The sequence below is a fragment of the Agelaius phoeniceus genome, chromosome 2, assembly GCF_051311805.1.
Source record: "Agelaius phoeniceus isolate bAgePho1 chromosome 2, bAgePho1.hap1, whole genome shotgun sequence".
Lineage (NCBI taxonomy): Eukaryota > Metazoa > Chordata > Aves > Passeriformes > Icteridae > Agelaius > Agelaius phoeniceus.
In genome coordinates, this window is record NC_135266.1 from 113,259,796 (window position 1) to 113,281,082 (window position 21,287).

Genomic DNA, 21,287 nt, shown 5'->3' on the forward strand with positions numbered 1-21,287 from the left:
TTATTTGCCATATATACTATTTCCTGTCAAGTCCTGAATGAGGGATTGAGTCCAGACACCTGATTTGGCTGCATTATCTATTAGATGCATCCTTCTGTGTAAGGATCATGGGATCCTAAGAGCCATTCCATTTGGCTACCAAACATATCCACTGTTTTTTATTCTGAACTTGTGCTCTGCTAGCAGAGACAAGACTGAGAGCTGTGATCTGACTCTTAAAAAATCCCTGGAGTTCCCACAACCCACACCACACTCTATGTGCAGTGACATTTTTCACAGGAGAAAAAGAATGGAAGCACTGGGGTGTCATTCATCATTTTCTGACAAAGGTTTTTGAATTGGATACGTCCTGCGTTGGATCAGTGATTGATTTATTTCCTATTTCAAATTAAAAAATTTCTCCATTCCAGAGCTCTGTTTTGATTTCAGTGACCAAAAAAAAAAGTATGATTGTTGAAAGAAAATACTTTTTGTAATTCCAGAAAGGTTAAGATACTGACTGGGGCAGCAGAAACACGCATAGGGTTGTTCCACAAGCTTAATTAAATTATGCTACTTAATCTTGTATTTTCAGATGTGTTTTATCAACACACTGTCGTGAGTTAATTTAACAACTAATACTTAGTGTGGTGCTTTGAAATCAGACACTTAGCTGGGTCAGTGATGACTCTACATTGGTGAGAGTCATTTCTGCTGCAGAATGTTTGAATTTAGACAGCCACTCTGATCCTGAAGTGCATGTGGCTAAATAGCTGCCCTCTTTTCTCCTTGATGGCAGCTTCCTTTGCAGCAGCAGAAATGACCCTCCCCGAGACAAGAGGCATCACACTGAGATTCTAGGTCTGCTACTGCTCCACAATTCCTTTCTAGTCAGAAGCCTTTCATCACTCACATTTCAGAAATGCAAAGGCTGAACAAAAAAAAGCGACCTACTGACTTCTGTAAAGTAGAGGACAGGGTCCAGCCCCAAAAGATCTTGGGCAGAAATACCAAGGGAATAGGTTACTTTTCCCAAAATGCCATGGGGACAGTAAAACACGCTGCAGCAAAACTGCTGCCAGAGTCCAAGCAGTGCCCTACTGTTGGAAGGACAGTTTACAAAGAGAAAGCAGCTTGCAAGGCATTAGCTCTAAGGGGAAAATGGCTCCTGCCTCTGCTCTCCTGAAATCATCTTCATCCTTTTGTCCTCTGCAAGCGAACATCTGCAGCGGTAATGAGAGGGGTCCTGTACAGGAGCTTGGCCTCCCATTCCCTGCTGACCTAATTAGGCACCCACAAACTGACTCTGTGTTGATGGCCCTAGAAAAGTTAGGCCACGTGGCCCTAGTGCAAGTGTCATTGTCAGAGACAGGATTAAAATGCAGTTTCCCTGTGTTTCTTCTCTTCACGCCACCCGATCAGTGACAACCATTCCTCCCCTTCCCAGCCCTACTCCCAGTAAGAGGACTGAATGTTGTGCCTGGCACTGCAAATTACCATTTTGGCTTCCTGCACTGGCCTCACTTGGGGCTAAGGGAGGGGGGTGTGACTTGTCCATCAGCACAGCAGGAGATGGGACACCAGCTACAGGAACACTGGGGATGTAGTATGGACCTGGCATGGCAGAGACTGCAGGAGGGTACCCAGCTTTTGCTGCTTTGCCTGCTACATACACTGAAAAAGAAAAAGAACAAGAGTCAGCATCACACACCAGCCCCCCGCAGACCCACTGGACACATGGACAAAACCTGCACCACCAACCCCATGGGAAACAATCAGACAAATGAATTAACAGGGACCAACCTGAATTTCTCTAAGCCTCAAAGGGTACTGAGGTGAGTTTAAAATATGTGCTGCATATAATAATAGTGCATATAATAATGATGGCACTGAGAGATGCCCAGAAAGACACTCACGGTGTTACAGCCACCATTACCACTGCCATGATTTAGTGGCATTTCAGCTTTAAAAATAACTGATGACTCAAGCAGCAGGATGAGGCTCATGGAACTTGACAGATCTGACTGAGCCTGACCAGGAACCTTGCTGGGTTGCAAGGATTTTGCACTGTTGTAGAGGACAGCTGATTTGCATTGCCAGGAAGAAACCTCCCAGGATGCTCTTAGCTCTGACCTGCAACATTCACTGACACAACAACAACTTTGGAATGGGAGCATGACACTTTGGAAAAGCAGGCACAGCTGCCAAGGCAGGGAGGGCTTGGGGAATTACATTTGTAATTAACTTTGAGCATTCAACCATTGAGTAATAGGTCAGATGCTTCACTCCCTAAGAACCAGTTCTTTAGCCAAGTGAAGTGCTCAGGGCAAAGGAAGCAAATATTAGCAGATTCTCCTCCTGTTCGGCCAGGGAGCAGAAGTAGTAGGGCAGATTTGCAGCAGGGTCACTCACGTGCCCGGGGACAGCAGCAGGACTCAGGACAGCAGGGGCAGCGGACGTAACAGCAGCAGCTGTGTGGGCAGCACTGGCACCAGCAGATCCCCACCAGGAGGAAGAACAGGAACGCCCCCAGGATCACCAGGCCCACAAAGACCCACTCTGGAAAGCAAGGGGAGAAAGGGAGATACTTACAGGACTGCACATTGCTGTGGAAGAGAACGTCAGCAACATCCTCCCGGCAGAGAGCATGGGGACAAAACACACAGGTGAATAACAGAAGTGGAACGACTCCCTGTGGGTCTGGGACTGGGTCTACTCTTCCTCTTGTGTCAGAGCAAAAATGGCACATGACAGTGAGAAATGAGCTACCAAAATGTGGTCCTACCAGCAGCACAGAGGCAGCAGCCCTGGCTCCCCAGCCAGAAACCCTTCACCCCACAGCAGACCTGCGCCAATGCCACAGGACGTGCTCCATTAGCGTTTGGCCCTCATCAAAGACTCATTCTTCTTGGCCATGTTCATGCCCTGCTTATGTGTTTGTTCCCAAGCCACATTCTGGTTTTAATGGGACAAACCATGGTGAAAAGCAGGCTATAAATAGCCCAGTAAACGAGCCAGGCCTGCCCCTTCGCAGCGAGGCCTACACGCGCAATTATTCTTTTGAATGTGCCGAGCGAGCATCCTATTCAGGCGCCACCGCCAGCCAGCAAACCTAACAACCACTTTTTTTCTTCCCCCATTGAAGCCTCAGATGATGTGTGCCAGGCCCCAAAAGGGAGCAGCTGAAAAACACCCTACAAGTGAAAGCATGCAAGAGCTGGCCCACAAAAACCAGGATGGGGCTTAAAGAGGGAAGCGGAGGGAGAAAACGTTTCTCAAACTTTGCCGCTGGAAAATGTGGTGGGAGCAGGGCTCAGCCTGTGCCAGGGCAGCATCTACTGCCACACAGGAGGTCCACAGACTAAAGGAATGATCAGTGAGCACATCTGGATCAAGAAATTACAAGACTCTGAACATAGAGGAGGCCTAGAGTTGGTTTTAGTCAGAGAAATGCACCAACCTATCTCAAAGCAAGAGATAGGAGATAGCAAGATATTTTCCCCACTGCTGGTGGGGAAAAGACTTCAGGTATGTACCCAGGTGATTATTCAGCTACCTAGGAAACATAGCAAAAAGCAAATAAAGACATGGTGGGGCTGCAGTAGGAAAGGGTTTATCCCCACTTCAGAGGAAAAAAAGCAGCAGACCACTATTTCCAAGCAGAAGTCCAGCATTCACTAAAGAATCTCCTGGTACAGTATTATTTGAGATGAAGAAGTATTGACACAAGGATTGCAATGTGCATGAAGAATCACACTGGAAAAACAGTGCACCCCTCACCTGTGTTGCTAAGCTAAAAAGTCAAGGAAAAATGTTTCATTTTGACCATTCAAAATAGAATTTTTCCTAGTTCTTAATACAATGCAAAAATAAGAAGTGTCATTTTTGATCCATCCACAGCGTTCTGTTTGAACAAAAGTATGATTCTTTACTTTACTGGAGTTTTCCTTAACTCTTTTACAAACAATTCCCCTTTTTAAAAAATGCCATTTTAAATCTAGAATTTAAAATTTCCTTTGAAAAATGTCAGTCAAAGATCTGGCATCTACAATTCAACACTTCAGAAGTGTGAAGTGAATTTTTTTTTATCCTTTATTTCTTTTTTGGCTGACACACATTTAAATTTGCATTTAATTTTGGCTCCTGTGGAATAATATGTTGGGGTTGAACTTACTATATGCTGAGAAAAATTCAGCTAACAAGTAAGGAAAGGGCAGAAGGGAAGCATTCATGAATGGGAAAGCAAGAGCTACTGACCCAGTCCCTCATGTTCTGCTTCTAGCAGCTGTTTTGCTTAATATTTTCATAAATTACCTTGACATAGAAAATAAGAATGTGCTAAAATATCATGACAGTAAGCAGTAGGGATGCATTGTCACTGAAGGCTGGGACGTGTTATACAAAGGGCCTGTTTTCCTTGGGTCTAAAATAGGAAATGTGAAATGCAGTATTATCCTGAATTTCAAAGTATGCAGCAATACTTCCATGTCACAGGTTCAAAGACAAGAACAATTTCTATTCTGAACAGGACTTCATTGGTTGAGAAAAACTGAACAAGAGAAATGATCCAGTATACATAGCACTATTGTCACCACTCATGCAATACAGTCACAAAAAATGGCAAATGTAATCCTAGGCCAAATAAGGGAAGAATTTCCAGCAGTATTAAAAAAATATCTATGCCATCACACAAGGCCTCCTCTGCACTTAACTTCATCTGAAGTTACTGATGTTATACAGCTCCGGTCATCTTTGCAGCAGAAAAGATGAATTTAGGCCAAAGCCAATGGAAAGCAGGGATTTATTTGAGGGATGAAGGGACTCTGGAGCCTGCCTGGCAGCAGGGGAGCTGAAGCCTGCTGAGTTACTCTATTAAACAGAAGGCTGAGGGAAGATGTAGCTCCTGCCTGTAAATATGGTAGGAGGATAAATGCAGCAGGAAAAGCAGGTATTATAGTTAAAGATCTTACATAAATGGACAGAAATAGATGAACAGTGATGTAGAGAGAAGCTAAAAGAAGCCCATCAAAGAAAGTGGGCCAATGGGAAAGAGAAAGGCCAAATCTTAGGCCACTCCTAAGCTTGCTGATCTTACAGAAAGATGAAAATACATGGTGCTGGGGAAAAAATGTAAGATAGGGAGCCAGACTATCCTTTCCAGTCCTGTACTTCCTAATCTATGCCAATCTAAGCAACATCTTAGTGGCTTTTTCTTTGTTCTGTTCTCATCTTGTTTTCTGCAACCATCATGGACACAGAGAAAGAGGTGAAATGGTACTGCTTGACATAAGTGGCCAGCCACAGCTATCCAGTGAAACTCAGATGTCAGATCTCCAGAGCTATTAGTGAACAGTTCACAACCACTTCATAAAAGATAAAAGCCTGGTAGAGGAAAAAACAGATAGCAAGTCCATTACAAGTGTATCTGTGGTCCCCCTGAAAACATTCCAGGAGTACAAAAGGGGGTCAGATTAGTGTGTACATTGCACATTGCAGGATACTCACTCAGCATATAAAGTGGATGTTTGAAATCGGTGTCCCAGCTACAGGGACCTGCGAGTCAGGATTTTACTTCACAGGAAGTTAGACCATTTCCTTTTCTGATGAGGTTAAGTTAACAGCAAAAAGAGCCTGCTGGCTCTTCCTTTAAAACAAAACAAAACTGGGATTCAACCAGTTCCCAATACTGGGATTCCCAGTTCCCAACTGTGTAATGCTGAGATTCAAATGACTACCAAGCTGACATGCTCTGTGTCCTCGCTGTCTGGAAACCACTGGTTTGTGCTCACAGAAGTATCTGCTCTTCTTTATCAGGCAACACCAACAGCTGAAATGTGATTTGCTCCTACATCTTACACTTTCTTGTTGTCTGCCCATGCAGTGAGGGTACCAGAAAGATATCTGGCCTACACACCATAATTTTATACCCATTCAGTAAAATTCTAAATAACGGGGGGAAACGTGTTAGGCAATAGAGAATCAACTGTTATCTATCTGTGCTGAAAAGACCAATCCCTCTCCTACCATGCAGGAATTCTAGGGAGCTTTGGGTTACACTGGAGGTGGGTGAGTGTCTGCCTTCTCTCTGTTTGCATCTCTGGGACAGGCTCGAAAATAGCTTCACACATTTATGTGGAGTTGCATTTTTGCACAAATGTGTGAAAGAAATGCTCCTCAGGCACCACCAGGGAATGATCAGATGACTCGAGGGCTAAATATTCTCACAGCTTTTGCCTTTCAAGAACAATCTGTTGCACAGCCTCTGTCTCCTGTGCAAGGAGTGCCAGAACTGGTGGCTCTCACTAGTTTTGGCTAGCAAGGGATTTATAGCAAGCACAGAGCTCTCACGTTGGGCCCAGCCACCTGGTGTCACCAAGAACATGGCCTGGCCATGCAGCACAAGAGGGGCTGTGCCACTGATGGAGTGCTAGCCAATGCTCTATTCCCAGCACCTGCTGTGCTACCATCTGTGGTGATGGTGGAGCAGAGCACAGGCCAGGCCTGGGGAGCTGAGTGACTGCACAGCTGACACAGAGCCACAGAGCAGGGCTGAGGGGTCTCCCAGGCTGAAGCACACTTTCCTCTGTGCTAGCAGGGGGAGAGCAGAGAGCTTGATAGAAAATGTCCCCAGAACAGCTCTGGCATTTCTGCTCTCACACTGATCCTGGCATGACATCACCCATCTCTGTATGCTGGCTCCCAGCATGGCCCAGCATCAGCTCTCTGGGACCCAGCACTTTCCCAGTAACTGACAGGCTTTTCTCTTTAAATCCCCAGGTAAAACACACACACATAGTGAAACATACACCACATAAAGATGCTGCAGAAGGATAAACAGACAAGATGACAGAGGAATGGATGATTAAGGGTGAAATGACTGAATACCTGGCATAATCTCCACAGCAAAACTGGGCAAGAGATCAGCAAGCAGCCCTGTCCTGCCTAGAAAAGACAGAAGGAGGAGAAGAAGGAGAGAGGTTACTGCAAGAAAAACACACTCCCCAGCCCCTGCCTTAGCCTCCAGTTCCCTTCCTCAGCAGCCCACTTGCACTCTGTGTTATGTGAATTCCTATCAACCACAGATGTCATCCTGCTCGATGCCTGGTGTCTGCCTCTGCACTTCTGCCATTTCTGTGTCCTTGCATTTTATCAGCAGAGCTGGGGGGAAAGAATCTGGAACAGAGCTTCTCCAATCTAGGCACAAAATGACAAGAAAAAGGAGTCCCTTTAGCACGGTTACATGGTAACATCTTCCTGGAGTTATGCTCTACACATGCAAAAGCTCCTGGAAATGCACAACAGCCCTTAAACAAAAGGACACAGTTTATTTTTGAAACGTACTGATGTCATTTCTACAGATATGAAACATCTTTAACTTAACCCAAGGCTATTGATAAATCAGCCACGTGCTTCCAAAACCCGTGGATGCTGCTCTCCATGTGGGGCTCTGTGAGTGCACTGACAACTCCAGGAAAGGAGCCTTGAAGAAATGCTGTGCATATGCAATAATTATTTGGAGATGCACGAGCACCTTGGTGAGACTGCGTGACAAAGGCCAACACCCAATGGAAGCAAACCAGCCAGGGAAGGATTCGTGTAGAAATTTTGGGATCACTTTACAAAAGAAAAAGGAAACAAACAAAAAACAAACAAACAAAAAAGGCAAGTCAGCTTCAAATTTATAATTTACAGCCAAATACAAACAAACAAACTCCAAGCCCCAAGGCAGCTTGGTGCTTGTTTGTTTTGGCACAGAATGCCTGGGATATTTCCAGCACACAGCAAACATCCTGCACAGTGCTCAGCTGTAATTTACACACACCTGTGCATTGGCAGAACAGCCCAAAGTGCAGCTGTGCTGTGAACTCTCCCATAGAGCCCCGGGATCATGCTGGGATTTTAAAAGACATGCATATGGTAGGAGAGCTGCACTCTGAAGAGAGACACACATTGTGGGCATTACAACAGGAGCAGCTAAGGGTAAGCCAATGCAAAAGTGGTAGAAAGCTACCTTTAGCCTCCCCACATGCCCTCCAGGTCCTGCACTAGGCAGCACTCAGACACAGTGATGAACTGGATCCCAAGTTCCTCGGCCTCTAGTCTGTCCTTGAAGGTTTTTACAATCAAATTCCCACCAGCCGTTTTTTCTCAGTGCTTCAGCAGAGACTCTGTAGAGATCAAAAATCCACAAGGAAGCCTGCTGGAGCCATAATGAGTGTACCATGACTACAGGCAGTGCTTTGCAACTCATCAGAGCTGACTAGTACTCACAGGAACGCCAGTCCTGATGAAGTGGTCCAGAATCCTTAGTAAAAGTTAGCATGGTGATGCTTCACATAACTGCTCCCCATTTACCACTTTGAGGGAGACTCTTGCCACCAGTCTGCTGCAACATTTTCATCTACATTTACAAAGAGTTTCATGACATTCTTTGCAGTCCATTTCCTGGAAGGATCAAGTGTCCAGGCCGCTCACAACTAAGAGTGTTATGTTCCACGTGCACATTAGTTATATTCCTTATTTTGACAAAACAATATGCAATTCTTTTGCAGGCCTTCTGTACATATGTGAACAGCACTCACATGAACCACATGCATGCAGAATATGGGCAGACATGAGCGTGTAGCTCACCTCCCAAGTGTTATTACCTCTGCACAAGCTCACATGCAGCCCTGGTGTGAGAGCAGATGCCACTGGATAAATTGCTGGAGGTACATAGCTAATTTAGGGTGCCTATTTGTGGTAAAAAAGGCAAGGAAATGACACTTTTAAACAGCAGAAACTCCTTCCTAACTGGTCATTAATAAATGGGTGCCTGCTTTATTTTGAACCTACCTGGAGAGCCTCGAACCCTGATCTCCAAAAGGAATCACAGGCCCAACAGGGAAAAAGCATCTCTTAATACAACAGTGCCTGAGAACTTGGTAAAAACAAACACAACCAAAGCAGCTCCTCTGTGCTACCCACAAGCAGCCAGTACTCCCTGCTTGTGCAGCCTCACTTGGCTTGTCAGAGTATGTGCCTGGGGAATTTGCATCCCTGCCTTGCCAACAGGACTCACACAGCCCTGGGGGCCCCAGAGCCCCCAGCAGGGATGTACAAAGCCTGCACAAATCCCACCACAGCTCAGCCTGAACTCTGCCTGCCTGGCCCAGCCCAGCTGGCAGCCAGCGAGCACAATGGCCACCCCTGGACTGCCTGCCCCCAGCAGCTTCCCACAGCTCAGCCCCCTCCCTGCCCCAGGCTGGATAAATCCCCTGATTAACCCTTCCCCACACCATTCCTCCAGGGGAGCCAGCAGGCTGAGGCTGCCTGCGGTTGCCCCAGCAACGGGAGGCTCCCTCCACTGTCCCTCATCAAGGCGACTTTCCTCCCTCTGCTGCTGCTGCTGCTGCCAGCAACAAGTGGAGCAAAAATCCCTCTGTCCTGCCAGCCAGTGGGCACAGGGACACAGACAGGGTGGCTCAGGGGGGGCAGCACTGCCACTGGCTCTCACCTCCTGCCCTCTGTAAGCCTGGCTCACACAGGCACAGCCCAGAGCCAAGTGGTGGCCACAAAGAGGATCCCAGGGCAGCATCCTGGTGGGTCACATACTGCCCAAAACAGATCAGGGCGTCCTTTTGGGCCCATGGCTGTAAGAGCAGGCAGGAGGCAGTCAGAGCACCCATGGCCAGCATCCACCCAACTCTCCATGCCTAGGATGCTCCTTCCATGGGCTTTAAGCTCACCTCCTTGTCTCTCCTTTCTTTCAAGGAAGTTTTAAAGTGAATGCTGGGGCTAGGTAGCAGTTAGTGGGGAAGAAACAATTCAGAACAACATCCTGCCAAGAGACCATCTGGCCACACCACCTCTGCACAGCAGCTCTGCCCACCTGAGAAAGGGCTGCAGGCACTCCAAGCCATGCCTGGGCACCCCTGCTGAGTCACAGATCTGTGCCCCCACCCAACACAAGCTTTGTGCCCTCTGTGCAAGCCCCCACCACCGAGGGGATAGAGGGAACAGACAATGGCCCTGTTTTTCAGGGTTGTCCCGGGTGACTGTGTCAGAGCTAGGAGCTTGTCCTCATTCTGCAAGGATCTGGGACATGTGCCATCTCTATTCCCACCGTGCTGCTGAAGGGTTTTACCTGCCCATAGTGGCCTCTCACCAGGCACCCCACACGCCCCAGGCCCCTGCCAGCCTTGAAATGCAACGGAGCTTGCAAGCACCCCATCTGCACTGGCAGAGCACAGGAGGAGGGATGGGAGAGGAAAAGCTGAGGGGATGCAGAGCAGCTCCAAGAGGTGCAGACACACAGCAGAGGCCAGCGAGGACAGGAGTTAATACACAGCAGGCAGGCAGGCGACAGAGCAGTGAGCAAATAGCAGCGGAGCAGGGAAGACCTGGAGTCAAGCACACAATTAGCAGAGAGTCTGCAGAGAAGAGACACAAAAATAATTAGGGTAAGTGGTGCAGCTGAAAAGAAATGATGGCACGAATAAAGTAGGCGCAGGTGCAGTCAGAAACATGGCAATTGGGTAAATATGGGAACATGGCAAATACTGGCAGTCACATAAATATGATAAATATTGGGTAACTATGGCAGTAAATGCTGAACTGTTTTCCTGTTTGAAGGCTGCTTCCACAGCCCAACCTGCTGCAGTGAGATCACAGGACGCAGCAACTACAGAGGGAATTATTTCCTTCTCAGTGGTGGAAAACTTTGCCAAGCCATGTCACAGCAAGAGGCCCCTGGCAAGGGACACTGGCCTGAGGAGAGGCTGGAAAGCACAGGAGAGGAAGTGTGGCCCTTGTAAATCAGCCACTTTTCCAAGGCAGCTGCTGTGAGATTTACTGGGGGAGCATGGCTCTGCAAAGTGTCCCTCTGTGCTCCCTCTGCTTGGAGTAAACTTCATCCTTTCTTCCCATCCTTCCCTTCAATTGGACGGAGAAACAGCAGCAGCCCCTTTTGGAGATCAAAGTTTTAGCAGGCAACAAAGACCTCCAAGGAGGCTGTTGCCATGGCTGCCTTAGTAACCGCGGTCTTTTAATCACACCGGTCTGCTTTGTGAGCAGCAGCGTGTGGCTGTCGCTGGCAAATAAGGAGGAAAACAGGGGTAAAAAACCTTGGCAACAAGTAGCACTTCTAATGGGTGTGAAATAAATAACCAGGAGTAGGCTGGGCTAGGATGAGGGGGACTGGAAGCAGGTTACAAAGGCGGCGGCACAGTGGTCTGGGGCAGTGCATCCACACTTTTCCAGGATTTTTAAGAGGAAGTGTGCCAATCACTTCCTTCGCCTGCTGGCACTACCCACCTCTGGTCACAGCTCAAGGCTGGTGAGCCCTCTCCATGGAGCTGCTCACAGACATTTTCCCAGCTGAGATGTGGGCCAACACATCCCCAACACAAGGCCACCAGCACAACTCTGCCAACTCCTGTGACCGAGCACTGGCTCGGATGCTACTGGCAGCTTTTCAGCAAATCAGAGCAAAATCCTAAAACCAACATCATGTAAGGGAAAATTCTGCCAAGAACTTTTCAATCTCCGAAATCATGTCAAATTTTATTATACAGTCTCTCCTGGCATAGAGGAGACTCCAAACCTGGCTATATTTATACCAGCTATTGAGTCACTTTGCTGAGTAAGAACTGCCTTATTAGCATTGCACACCATACACACGTGTCCCAGTGGAGATTTATCCTCACTGGAAGTCAACACATGTCTCTATTAGCACATTAATTACTGTACAATCTGCTGTGTGGATATGTATCTACATTTTTTACTTTACATTCTTTACTACTATGGGTGTGAGACTTTTTAAATTTTGGGTTTAGACCTATAGGGATACTGGCTGGTGATATAAACTCAGAAGATGTCAGTTTACCAATGTTAGTTGCCAGCTGTCTCCAGAAATTAATACAAACCTCAAGTGCTAATTGTTGTTATTTAAAACATAACAATGGGAGAAGCTTCAGCTTCTTACTTGGGGAATTTCAAGTCTGTCAGACTGACCTTGATGCTTGGGAAGGTTATGGAATAAATGACCTTGAGTGCAATCACACAGCACATACAGGACAGCCAGAGGATCAGAAGGATCCAGCATGGGTTTAGGAAAGGCAAGTCCTCCTTGACCAAGCCGATCTCCTTTTATGACCAAGTGACCCACCCAAAAGATGAGAGAAAGACTGTGGATGTGTCTTCCTGGACTTAATAAAGTGTTTGAGAGTGTCTCCCACAGCATTTTCCAGCCACAAGCTGGGGAAGAGTGGCTGGAAAACTATGCAATGAAAGAGGACCTGGGGTGCTGGTCAACAGCAGCTGGATGTCAGCCAGAGTGTGCCCAGGTGAGCAAGGAGGCCAATGGCATCCTGGTTTGGATCAGGAATAGTGTGGCCAGCAGGAGCAGGGCAGGGATTGTCCTGTGCTCAGCACTGGTGCGGCCCATCAAGTCCTGTGTTTATGTTTGGGCCCCTCGCTCTGAGAAAGACATTGAGGGGCTGGAGTGAGCCCAGAGAAGGGAACGGAGCTGGGGAAGGGTCTGGAGCACAAACCTGATGGAGTGGCTGAGGGCATTTAACCTGGAGAAAAGGAGGCTCAGGGGGGACCTTACCACTCTCTACAACTGCCTGAAAGGAGGGTGTGGAAGGATGGGTCAACCTCCACTCCCAGGGAAAGTGACAGAATGAGAGGAAATGGCCTCAAGCTGTGCCAGGATAGCTTCAGGTTGGACATCAGGAAGAATTTTGTCACTGAAAGGGTGGTTAAGCACTGGAATGGGCTGCCCAGGGAAGTGGTGGAGTCATCATCCCTGGAAGTGTTCAAGAAACAACTGGATGTGGCACTTAGTGCTATGTTTTAGTTGAGATGGTGGTCATCAATCAAAAGTTGAACTCAGTGATCTTGAAGGTCTTCTCCAACCTTAATGATTCTATGATTAACCAGAAAATAATATTTCACTCATACACAGTTTATGTAATATTAGCTGCTGAACTGGATGGAAAAGAAAGCTGGCAATATCTGCCTAGCAAAGTGCACAGATCACTAACAAAGCATCAAACCAACAACTGGAACTAGTGGAGTACTTTCTGACCTCTTCCAGAACTCCCAGGGAATGGAGCCACTGTTTTGTGAAGCATGTCTAAGCTATGTAAAATCTCAGAATGCAAACATCACCGAGCTTGCACAGACCTATGGGTTCCAGGGTACCCAGCTGTGCTGAGCTGTACGTACAGGCACTGCTCTTTACCTGTTCCAGCTTGGGAAGGGAGCAGTGTAGCAGCTTCCATAGGTCCCTGCACCTGGTTAGTGAATTCTGGCTCTTGGGAAGGCTTATTGGGTTGTATGCAAGGCCATGCAATGAAGCTGGACTGCCTCCTGATGTGAGCTGGTGACAAGGAGCCAAGATGACACTGACACTGCACTGTGGCTCTGGTTTGAAGGTTACTCCAGGCACGCTGCATCCCTGCACTGGTACACGTGCAGTTCCCTTCAGAAAGGCTGCAATGAATTACTTCACTGAAGCCCACTGACATTCTTATATAAAAAAGCAATACACAGGGGCTACAAATAACAATATGATTAATAGCACTGTCTGTGTTTCAAGAAGCAGGACATTAGCTGCCAGCTACTACGACAGAAATGTAGACTTTCTTCAATTTAGGATTCAGCCTTTAAGATTCAATCACATTAAAAAGTTTAAAAATTAAAATGTATAAGGTTTCAAAGGGATTCATTAGCGCAGCTGTAATGTCAGCAAAGGTTCTCCTTTTCTAATAAAACACATGAGCGCAGGGAGATTCACTCAATTCCTGATGTGGAATTGCTACGTGCTGGACTAGTCTGCAGAAGCAGAGTTCATACAGTTCTCCAGCACACTACATCCTGTTTGGAGATTCCAAATGCCATCAAAATGCACATTTATCAGAGAATCACAGAGTCTTGTAGGTTGGAAAAGACCTCTGAGGTCTTTGAGCCCAACCTGTGACCAAACACCACCAGACCATGGAACTGAGTGCCACATCCAGTCTTTCCTTAAACACCTCAGAGACAGTGACTTCAACACCTCCCTGGGCAGCCCATTCCAGTGTTTAACCAACCTTTTATGTGATAAAATTCCTTCTGATGTCCAACCTGAACCCCCTCCCAACACAGCTTGAGGATAAGTCCCCACCTTGCTACAAGCTCCTTTCAGACAGTTGCAAAGAATAATAAGGTGTCAAGTGTATTTTTAAAATATAATAAATATGTAATTGTATTTTTTAATTTGCATTCTCTCCTTACTCCAGAGGAGGTTCACCACCCCGATCTCCTGTGTTTCTGAGACAGATGTTGTAACTCCTCTTCCCTCACCTGCACTGATTCCCTTCGAGAGGGTTAAAGTCCTTGACTAAGCAGAAGATACTGAATGGTCTTTTCAGCAAAGTACAAACAAGCACGTGCCTAACATTAGGTATGCTTTACAAATCCTATCAGCTTTGCTGAGCACAAATGGATATAAACAAACGCTGGTATGCTTTTCTGAAATAAGTGTGACATGAGGACAGCACATGGGATTCTCTGCTGCTAGCCAGAGCTGACCAGCAGCTCTGAGTGTCAATATGACCCGTCCAGGTAACCAAACCCAACATGCAATACCATCAGGACCCAGGCTCCCTGGCTACTTAAGGGGTCACTGAAGGTCTCTGTGATCGCTTTCCTAAGAAAAAAAGGAAATACTGTAATTTGCCCAGGTTTTAGATTTTGCTCTAAGTCATGATAAAGTGCCTTTTGATCAATTTTTCATGGTATGATTCACTGTATAAAAACAGGACCCTGCATTTTTAGCTAAACAAACTTCCATTAATTTATTGATGCTATTGGTATGATATCTATCACTTTTGCTTCTCAGTCTTTTCATGGTTTCAACATGATATTAAACTGCCCTTTCATCCTGGCATTAATAAGAAACCACTAGAAGGGATATTTTCCTATTTCCTTTTCCATTCTGATTTTTCTGTCACCCCAAGGATAACATGAGTGGATAGAACCTCTGCTCTATTCAAAATTCTAATTTATGCTGAATTTCATGCAGCAACCCCAAAATAAGCAATGTAAATTGTATCTGAGAGACCACTGTCAGCAGGGAGCAAACAGCAATGTGCTCTGGGAATCGTAGCATCTCTCACACACTATCCCTCTGCTGCTCCAAACTCTCTAACAGGGAATCTGGGTTCCACCCAAAGAGCAGCAGAACAGCAAACAAAACCCTTTTATCACATGTCCTCTAGGACTGTAAAATTGCTGCAACCTACATCTCTATTCAGTGTCTCCCTCCAAGCAATGGGAATAAAAAATATCCCAGAATATGCAGAATATTAAGAAACAGTATTTTCATCACTAGCTGTTTCATCCTTTAGCCATCAATAGGGAAAGATAAAGGAAAACAAAGAAAAAAGTAACAGCAAAGGCAGAAGGAAAATAAAAAGGTGGGAAGGGGAAGAGAGGGAAGGAGGAAAACAGGTAGGTAATCCTGGATTGCACCAAAAGCTGGAATGTTGCCTCTACCCAGGAAAAGCAATATACAGAAGCTGCCTAACAGCATGAGGCAGAAGGAAGCCCACGACAAGTCTGCTCTCATGCTGCTGCCAAACTTGGCAGAGAGCTGCATCAAGTGCAAGGTCAGGCCCAGAGGTGGAACAGAAAAGCAGATGTGGTCATGGGTGATCAGCCTAAGCTACATGTGTCCCCCAATGCACCCACAATGAACTGAGGGCAGAGACATCAAGCCAGCTCCAGAGGAAGGGATTTCTGTGTTTTCTCCCCACAGCCTTCTGTACACACTGAAAAACCAATTTTTCCTGTTACCATGGTACTGTTTCATCACTGGTGTCTGAGCACAGTTGTAGATATACAACAGGAAGACACCAAATCCTAGACAGGAAGGTGAAAAAGGGACAAAAATTCAGCAGCCCATCACTGCAGAAACACAGGATCTCAGGAGAGGATTTTAACAGCTACCACTGCCACCTGGCAGAGATAACCTCACCTGAACTCACACAGGTTGGTCCTGGGCCTGTCACTAAGTGCAGATGATACAAAGATGTCACACTGTGGGTTTACACAGGCGTGTGACACTGTTTTCTGGAGTGACCAGACTGACCTTCCACTCTCTGACCTTCCACTCCAACTGTCCATTATTTGACTGACATTAAAGGGGTGAGGAGAGGCAATGGCACTGTGACAGCCACTCAGTCATTCAGTCTGGTTTACTTGGTGATGATAACTATGGCTCCAAATACAAAGACCAATTAAACTCTGACCTTTGGTAGGAGATCAAGGGAATGCTTGACAGATGTGTTCTACTGTACACCTCCACAGATCACCTACACACTATCAACCCAAGCTTTTTAATATTTCCATCACAGATGCACAGATCTGTACACACAAGAGGCATGGTGAGGTCTTAAGGTAAGTTGTGAAAAACTCAGCTTGCTCTCCTGGGGCATCTAGGTTTGAAGCACTACAGCTGGCTCCAGGCATGTCAACAAAAGTCCCTGAAAGGCCCATTCCACTCTGCTTTTCTCCTCTAGCTGGAATGGCTGCTTTTCTGACCTTTACAGTGAGCTGAATCATGGAAGCCACCACTGAAAGCAAACCCTGAAAATAGGGAAGAAACTGATCTTGCTCAGCACACTGCTCAAGGGAACTTAAGAGAAGCAGAGCCAAGCACACACACCACGGAGAGGGCAGGTCCTGTTAGTGGCAGCACCAGGTCAGACCTGATTAGGATGACTGTGAAACTGCACCTCTAACTGGACAAGTGTTATCGGGCACACAAAAAAATCTCCTAAACTGACACGTTCAACACAGTGCTTCTTGACAGCCTCACAGGTCAGAAGAGTGGGATGAGGACTGCAAAAATCACAGGATCTGATGTCTTCTGGGTGTCTGCTGTTAAAAGACTCTGTCTCAAGTGTTCATTTTGCTGCAAGTTTTTTGTTTTATCCCTTAAAAACAAGGGTTCTGCCTTTCCATAGCCCCGCACTCTCTGCAGTCATTTACGCCTGTGTAACGTGTGAGCAGTGTGGGTGTAAACATTACTATTCTGGTTTGGTAGCATTTGCCACCCACTTTGCCTAGGTGTGAATGACTGCACAAGGTGCAAGGCAATGGTGACAGCACTGCAGGGACTGTTTTACATAGCTCTTACACCCATAGTAATACAGTGCATGGGAATGAAGAGACAGCAAGAGAGCAGGAGGAAAGATGCATCAGGTATCTGCCGAAAAAGCAGCCCGACAAGAGGCCTCACCAAGCACAAGCAGCTCCACTGATTCTTCATTCTTGCCCTCCACATCATCTGGTGTGATAATAAGGCAGTAATAGAGGCCACTGTCTCCCCACATCAACTTCCCTATTTGCAGGTCTGCATCTGGAAGGCAAAAAAGAAAAGTCAGGTTTTTTCTCCAACACTTGCAGGAAGAATGCACTGGATCCATCTCTGTGTCCCAAATCCATTTCATTCCTTTCTAAGAAGAAGATTTAACCTCATCCAGAATTTATCACAGTATTCAGGAAAAAAACAACAGGTCAGGACTTCTGGCTGTAGGTAAATCAGATAATGCTGCAGAGGCAGCTCACCCTGCAAGAGCTCAAGGGGTCACTAATGTCTCTCTGTCCTTCCTGTCACCTAGGGCATGGATCCCAACACTATTCCTGTCATGAAAGAAGGGCTTAGACACAGTGTCTCCTCACAGCACCTCAGTCATTTGTGAAGAGGCTACACAGAGACAAAGGAAAACACTCCCTCTTGTGAGGCTGATCACATGCTCTTCACACCAAAGAGTCTCCACTTCTGGCTAGGTGGTCTCCCTGGTCAATCAGACACTTTGTACTTCTGAGGGACAAGGTCTCTCACACAGCCTTCCAGACAAAAATGTTTAAGGACCCTGCCATCCCTTATCTCCACCCAACCTGACTGACTTCACCCCACAGAAATCTCTTCCTTTCACTCTGCCCAAAGCTGTGTCAGTTTAGGTTCATGACAGGGTAAGTCTGTGGCTGAGCAAACATGAGGTCTGGGATAAGCTTGGTATTTCAGAACTAAGAAAACAGCAGTGGCATTTGCAAGGAAGAAAAACCTATCCTGCAGAGACTGAATTTGTATCTCTTGCTGCCACCCCTTTGCTAAGGAAAACCTATATACACAGCAATATGCAGAAGTCAGGAATAAAAAGCTTCCACTTCATGGAAGGGAAAAAAGAATACTGTATCTGAAGACCTAGAGTTAATTGAAGGGAAGCGCCAAAGGAAATTACCTTTGGGTCTAGGACTGGTTGGCTGAATCCTAAATGTCTGACATACAGACATCCCTTCCCACAGCCTTTTCTGAGGGATTCAAGTGAACAATTACTGCCAGACTCCAGTGTCCCAAATTGCTGAGGGTCCATTGCAGCCCCCACCAAGCATCCCTGGGGTAGGAGAGTTACCATGGACAATGCTGACATCTCTTTCCTTGTAGAAGTCTCCTATGGTGATGGCAGATCCCTGCTTGGAGGCCACGACACGGACTGTCCTCCTGCTGTCCACACAGTCCAGGTAGGGATCCCAGTCCAGGTTCCTCTTGCTCATTGTTTGCAAACCAGAAGTCACCATTCCCAGAGCTTCTCCCATCCTGTCCTGGCAGTAGGATTTGTACCTCCACTGTACCACAGCTGGTTGGGTGGAAGAAGTAGAGAAATGGCAGCGAAGCAGAGCAGGCTGGAATAACATGGCCACCTTCTTCTTCTCAGGCACGGTGACCTGCAACCCTTCCACCTCAGCTAGAAGACAAAAACATGAGTATCATATGCCTTGGCACTGCTTGAAGAGGGAGCTACTGCATTTTGTCACAGCATTACTCTCCTCACATACATAAAATTGTCCATCTGTTTCAGGTGATAGGGAGCAACACTCCTCAATGTATGTAAGCACGGATGTTGGCAGCAGAAATAAGTTTGCTTTTTCATAGCTTACAGTCACAAGGAAAAACACAGCATGATAGGGCTGAAGGCTCAAACGTACCATCCTTATGCTATAGAAGCCCTAACACAATGGTGTGATGATTCATATCTTCTGGGGCAGGTTCAGACATAAGGAAGAGGTATTTTAAGGATGGCCATGCTCCACTTGTACAGCAGGTCAGCCAAGGGGCCAGATTCATGGCAATCCCACTGCAGAATAAGTCACCTCCCTCCCCATTTCAGTGGCACCACACCTCCTCTTTACAAGTCAGGCAACACACAGTGCCTGGACCATTCTGCACTGGTGCCCAGTTAGTGCTGCCTGCTCTGCCAAACTCCAGAGATGCACAAAGGAGCGGATCCAAATCACACAGCTCTTCCCAGGGCTGGCAAGTAGCACTGAGACAAACTGCTCCATGTGGGAGGTGTGGAGAAAAAGGGCCCAAACCCTCAAGTTTTTCACATTCTCAGGGAGGAGAGGAATCTCAACATGTAATGTTTATCTAGCAGCTGACAGGGGAGCTGCAGCCTGGACCTGATGCATCAAGGCCCCAGAGAAGATGCAGGGGACTGCTATTACACCCTTGTGTAGCTGAGGGACAGTCAGTGAGCAATGTCAGCCTTCTAGAGAGTGAGGCCCTCCATCCACCCACAGGGATTTGGCCAAAACTCCCCCAGATGCCCTTTGTTGCTTCCCTCCTTGTGCTGCAGGCAGCAATGTCTGAGAGCACTCACACAACACCAGAAAAAGGGAATCAGGCTCAGTATGGAAAATGTTGGTGTTACCACACCCCTCACCCAGAGCAGGAGGGAAACAGGGAATACACAGGGAAACAGGGAAAAAAAAGGAAACACAAGGAAACGTTCAAGACAACGAAGCAGAAGAGAAAGTCTACACAACATCTGCAGAAGGGACTGGTGGACTTGGGGAAGCTTAGTGAGGAATGAAAAGACTGAGAACAAAGAAAGACGTCCTGATATCAATAAGCAGTAGAAGTGAAAATGCAAGAAAGAAGAAAAAAGAGTAAAGATAAAGTATCAGAGCAAATATAAGAAGCAGGATGATGAGCAAGATGACAATCAGGAAGCTCTCATTCAGTTGGAAGAAGCTGGAGAAGGTGTCTCAGCCCAGGTCAAAGTAAGTACGAAGGGCTGCAGTCAGGTTGCAGGAGATTCAGAAATGATGTAGAGAAGAGAGGAAATGGAGTCAGCAAAAAATAACCCACCCACTCCAGAAAGCAGAGATGAAAAGGAGATGGAAATTGGCAAAAGAAAGTGAAATGACAGGAGATATCTTTAGAATGGGGAGGGGGGGGAAGGCACAGACTAAAGCACTGGAGCTTGAAGCAGACAGAGAGCAATAAATGCATCAACTGTATAACAGCATGAAGAGACAAGGCATGAAGAGACAAGGTCAAGCTGGAGACAGCTGCAGACCTTAGAAGCCAGAGCGAGCAGAGATTGCATGATCAGGATTCAGAACCAAAGGAAAGTGAAGAGGCTGATAAAACAGTGAATATTAAATTCAACAAGTTAGCACTGTCTGCAGTGATACACTGTCTGCAGTGAACTGTAGAGCACAATGAAGTCTGTAAATCCCAGTTGGAAATGGAAAACACAGCATGGACAGAACCTAGGGGAAAGCTAATTTCAGAGAGGCAATGTGGTCACTGCTACTAACAGAGTTACTAATCTAAACAGGATTTCACCTTGAGGACTACTATGTGAAGGCTTGAGGAACACAAGGATGCTCTGGCACTTGCACAGAAATGCTGTTATGCATATAATGAATGCAGGACACCATGCACATTGTGCTTGTGCCATGTGGAAGCTGCACAGGAGGTTTTCAGTTTTGCCAGAAGTGCCTGGACCCAAATCCAAACACTGAACTGTGGCTGCTCTCCAGAGTACCACCAAGCACAGCTGAGGTCTCCCACAGGACAGGCAGGGAATGAGGGAGCTCCTGCACTTTCCTGAGACACAGGCAGAGAGATTATTCAGGACGTGGCAGGTGGGACACTCCTGCCAGGCTTCCTTTACCCAGGGACCATGTGGCACTAAGGGAACGCCACCACTTGCTTCTCAAGGTGAACCAAATGGTGATGTCTAACCTCACCTCTCCAGAGATTCACACTTTCTGGGTTGCATCTGAGTGCAAGAAACATGAAGAACACCTTGAAAACCCAATGGGTCCATGTCAGACCAGTGTCTGGCAGCTCCATGACCCCTCAGAGTGTGAGGCCAAGGCCAGCATGTGGCATGAGCTGATCAAGTGACTCATCACGTTACCTCAGCTTCAGGGATAAAACAGTGACACACTGAATATTTAAATCTTTCCCTTGTGAA

The 21,287-nt window shown here is 46.7% G+C and overlaps 1 protein-coding gene across 6 annotated transcripts in view; it reads right to left on the reverse strand.

The window, feature by feature from the left end:
• Positions 1 to 21,287, reverse strand: part of ILDR2 (immunoglobulin like domain containing receptor 2) — a 40,747-nt gene that overhangs the window by 13,065 nt on the left and 6,395 nt on the right. For 4 of the 6 annotated variants that reach the window (XM_077174559.1, XM_077174558.1, XM_077174557.1 and 1 more), the window contains exons 2-6: positions 18,429 to 18,761; positions 17,252 to 17,371; positions 6,865 to 6,921; positions 2,392 to 2,538; positions 1,477 to 1,653 (exon numbers count right to left, since the gene is read on the reverse strand). In XM_077174559.1, coding sequence (XP_077030674.1) covers positions 1,477 to 1,653; positions 2,392 to 2,538; positions 6,865 to 6,921; positions 17,252 to 17,371; positions 18,429 to 18,761 — 834 coding nt within the window. The remainder of the gene's footprint in view (positions 1 to 1,476; positions 1,654 to 2,391; positions 2,539 to 6,864; positions 6,922 to 17,251; positions 17,372 to 18,428; positions 18,762 to 21,287) is intronic. The other 2 variants (XM_077174561.1, XM_077174560.1) reach the window with 1 other exon arrangement.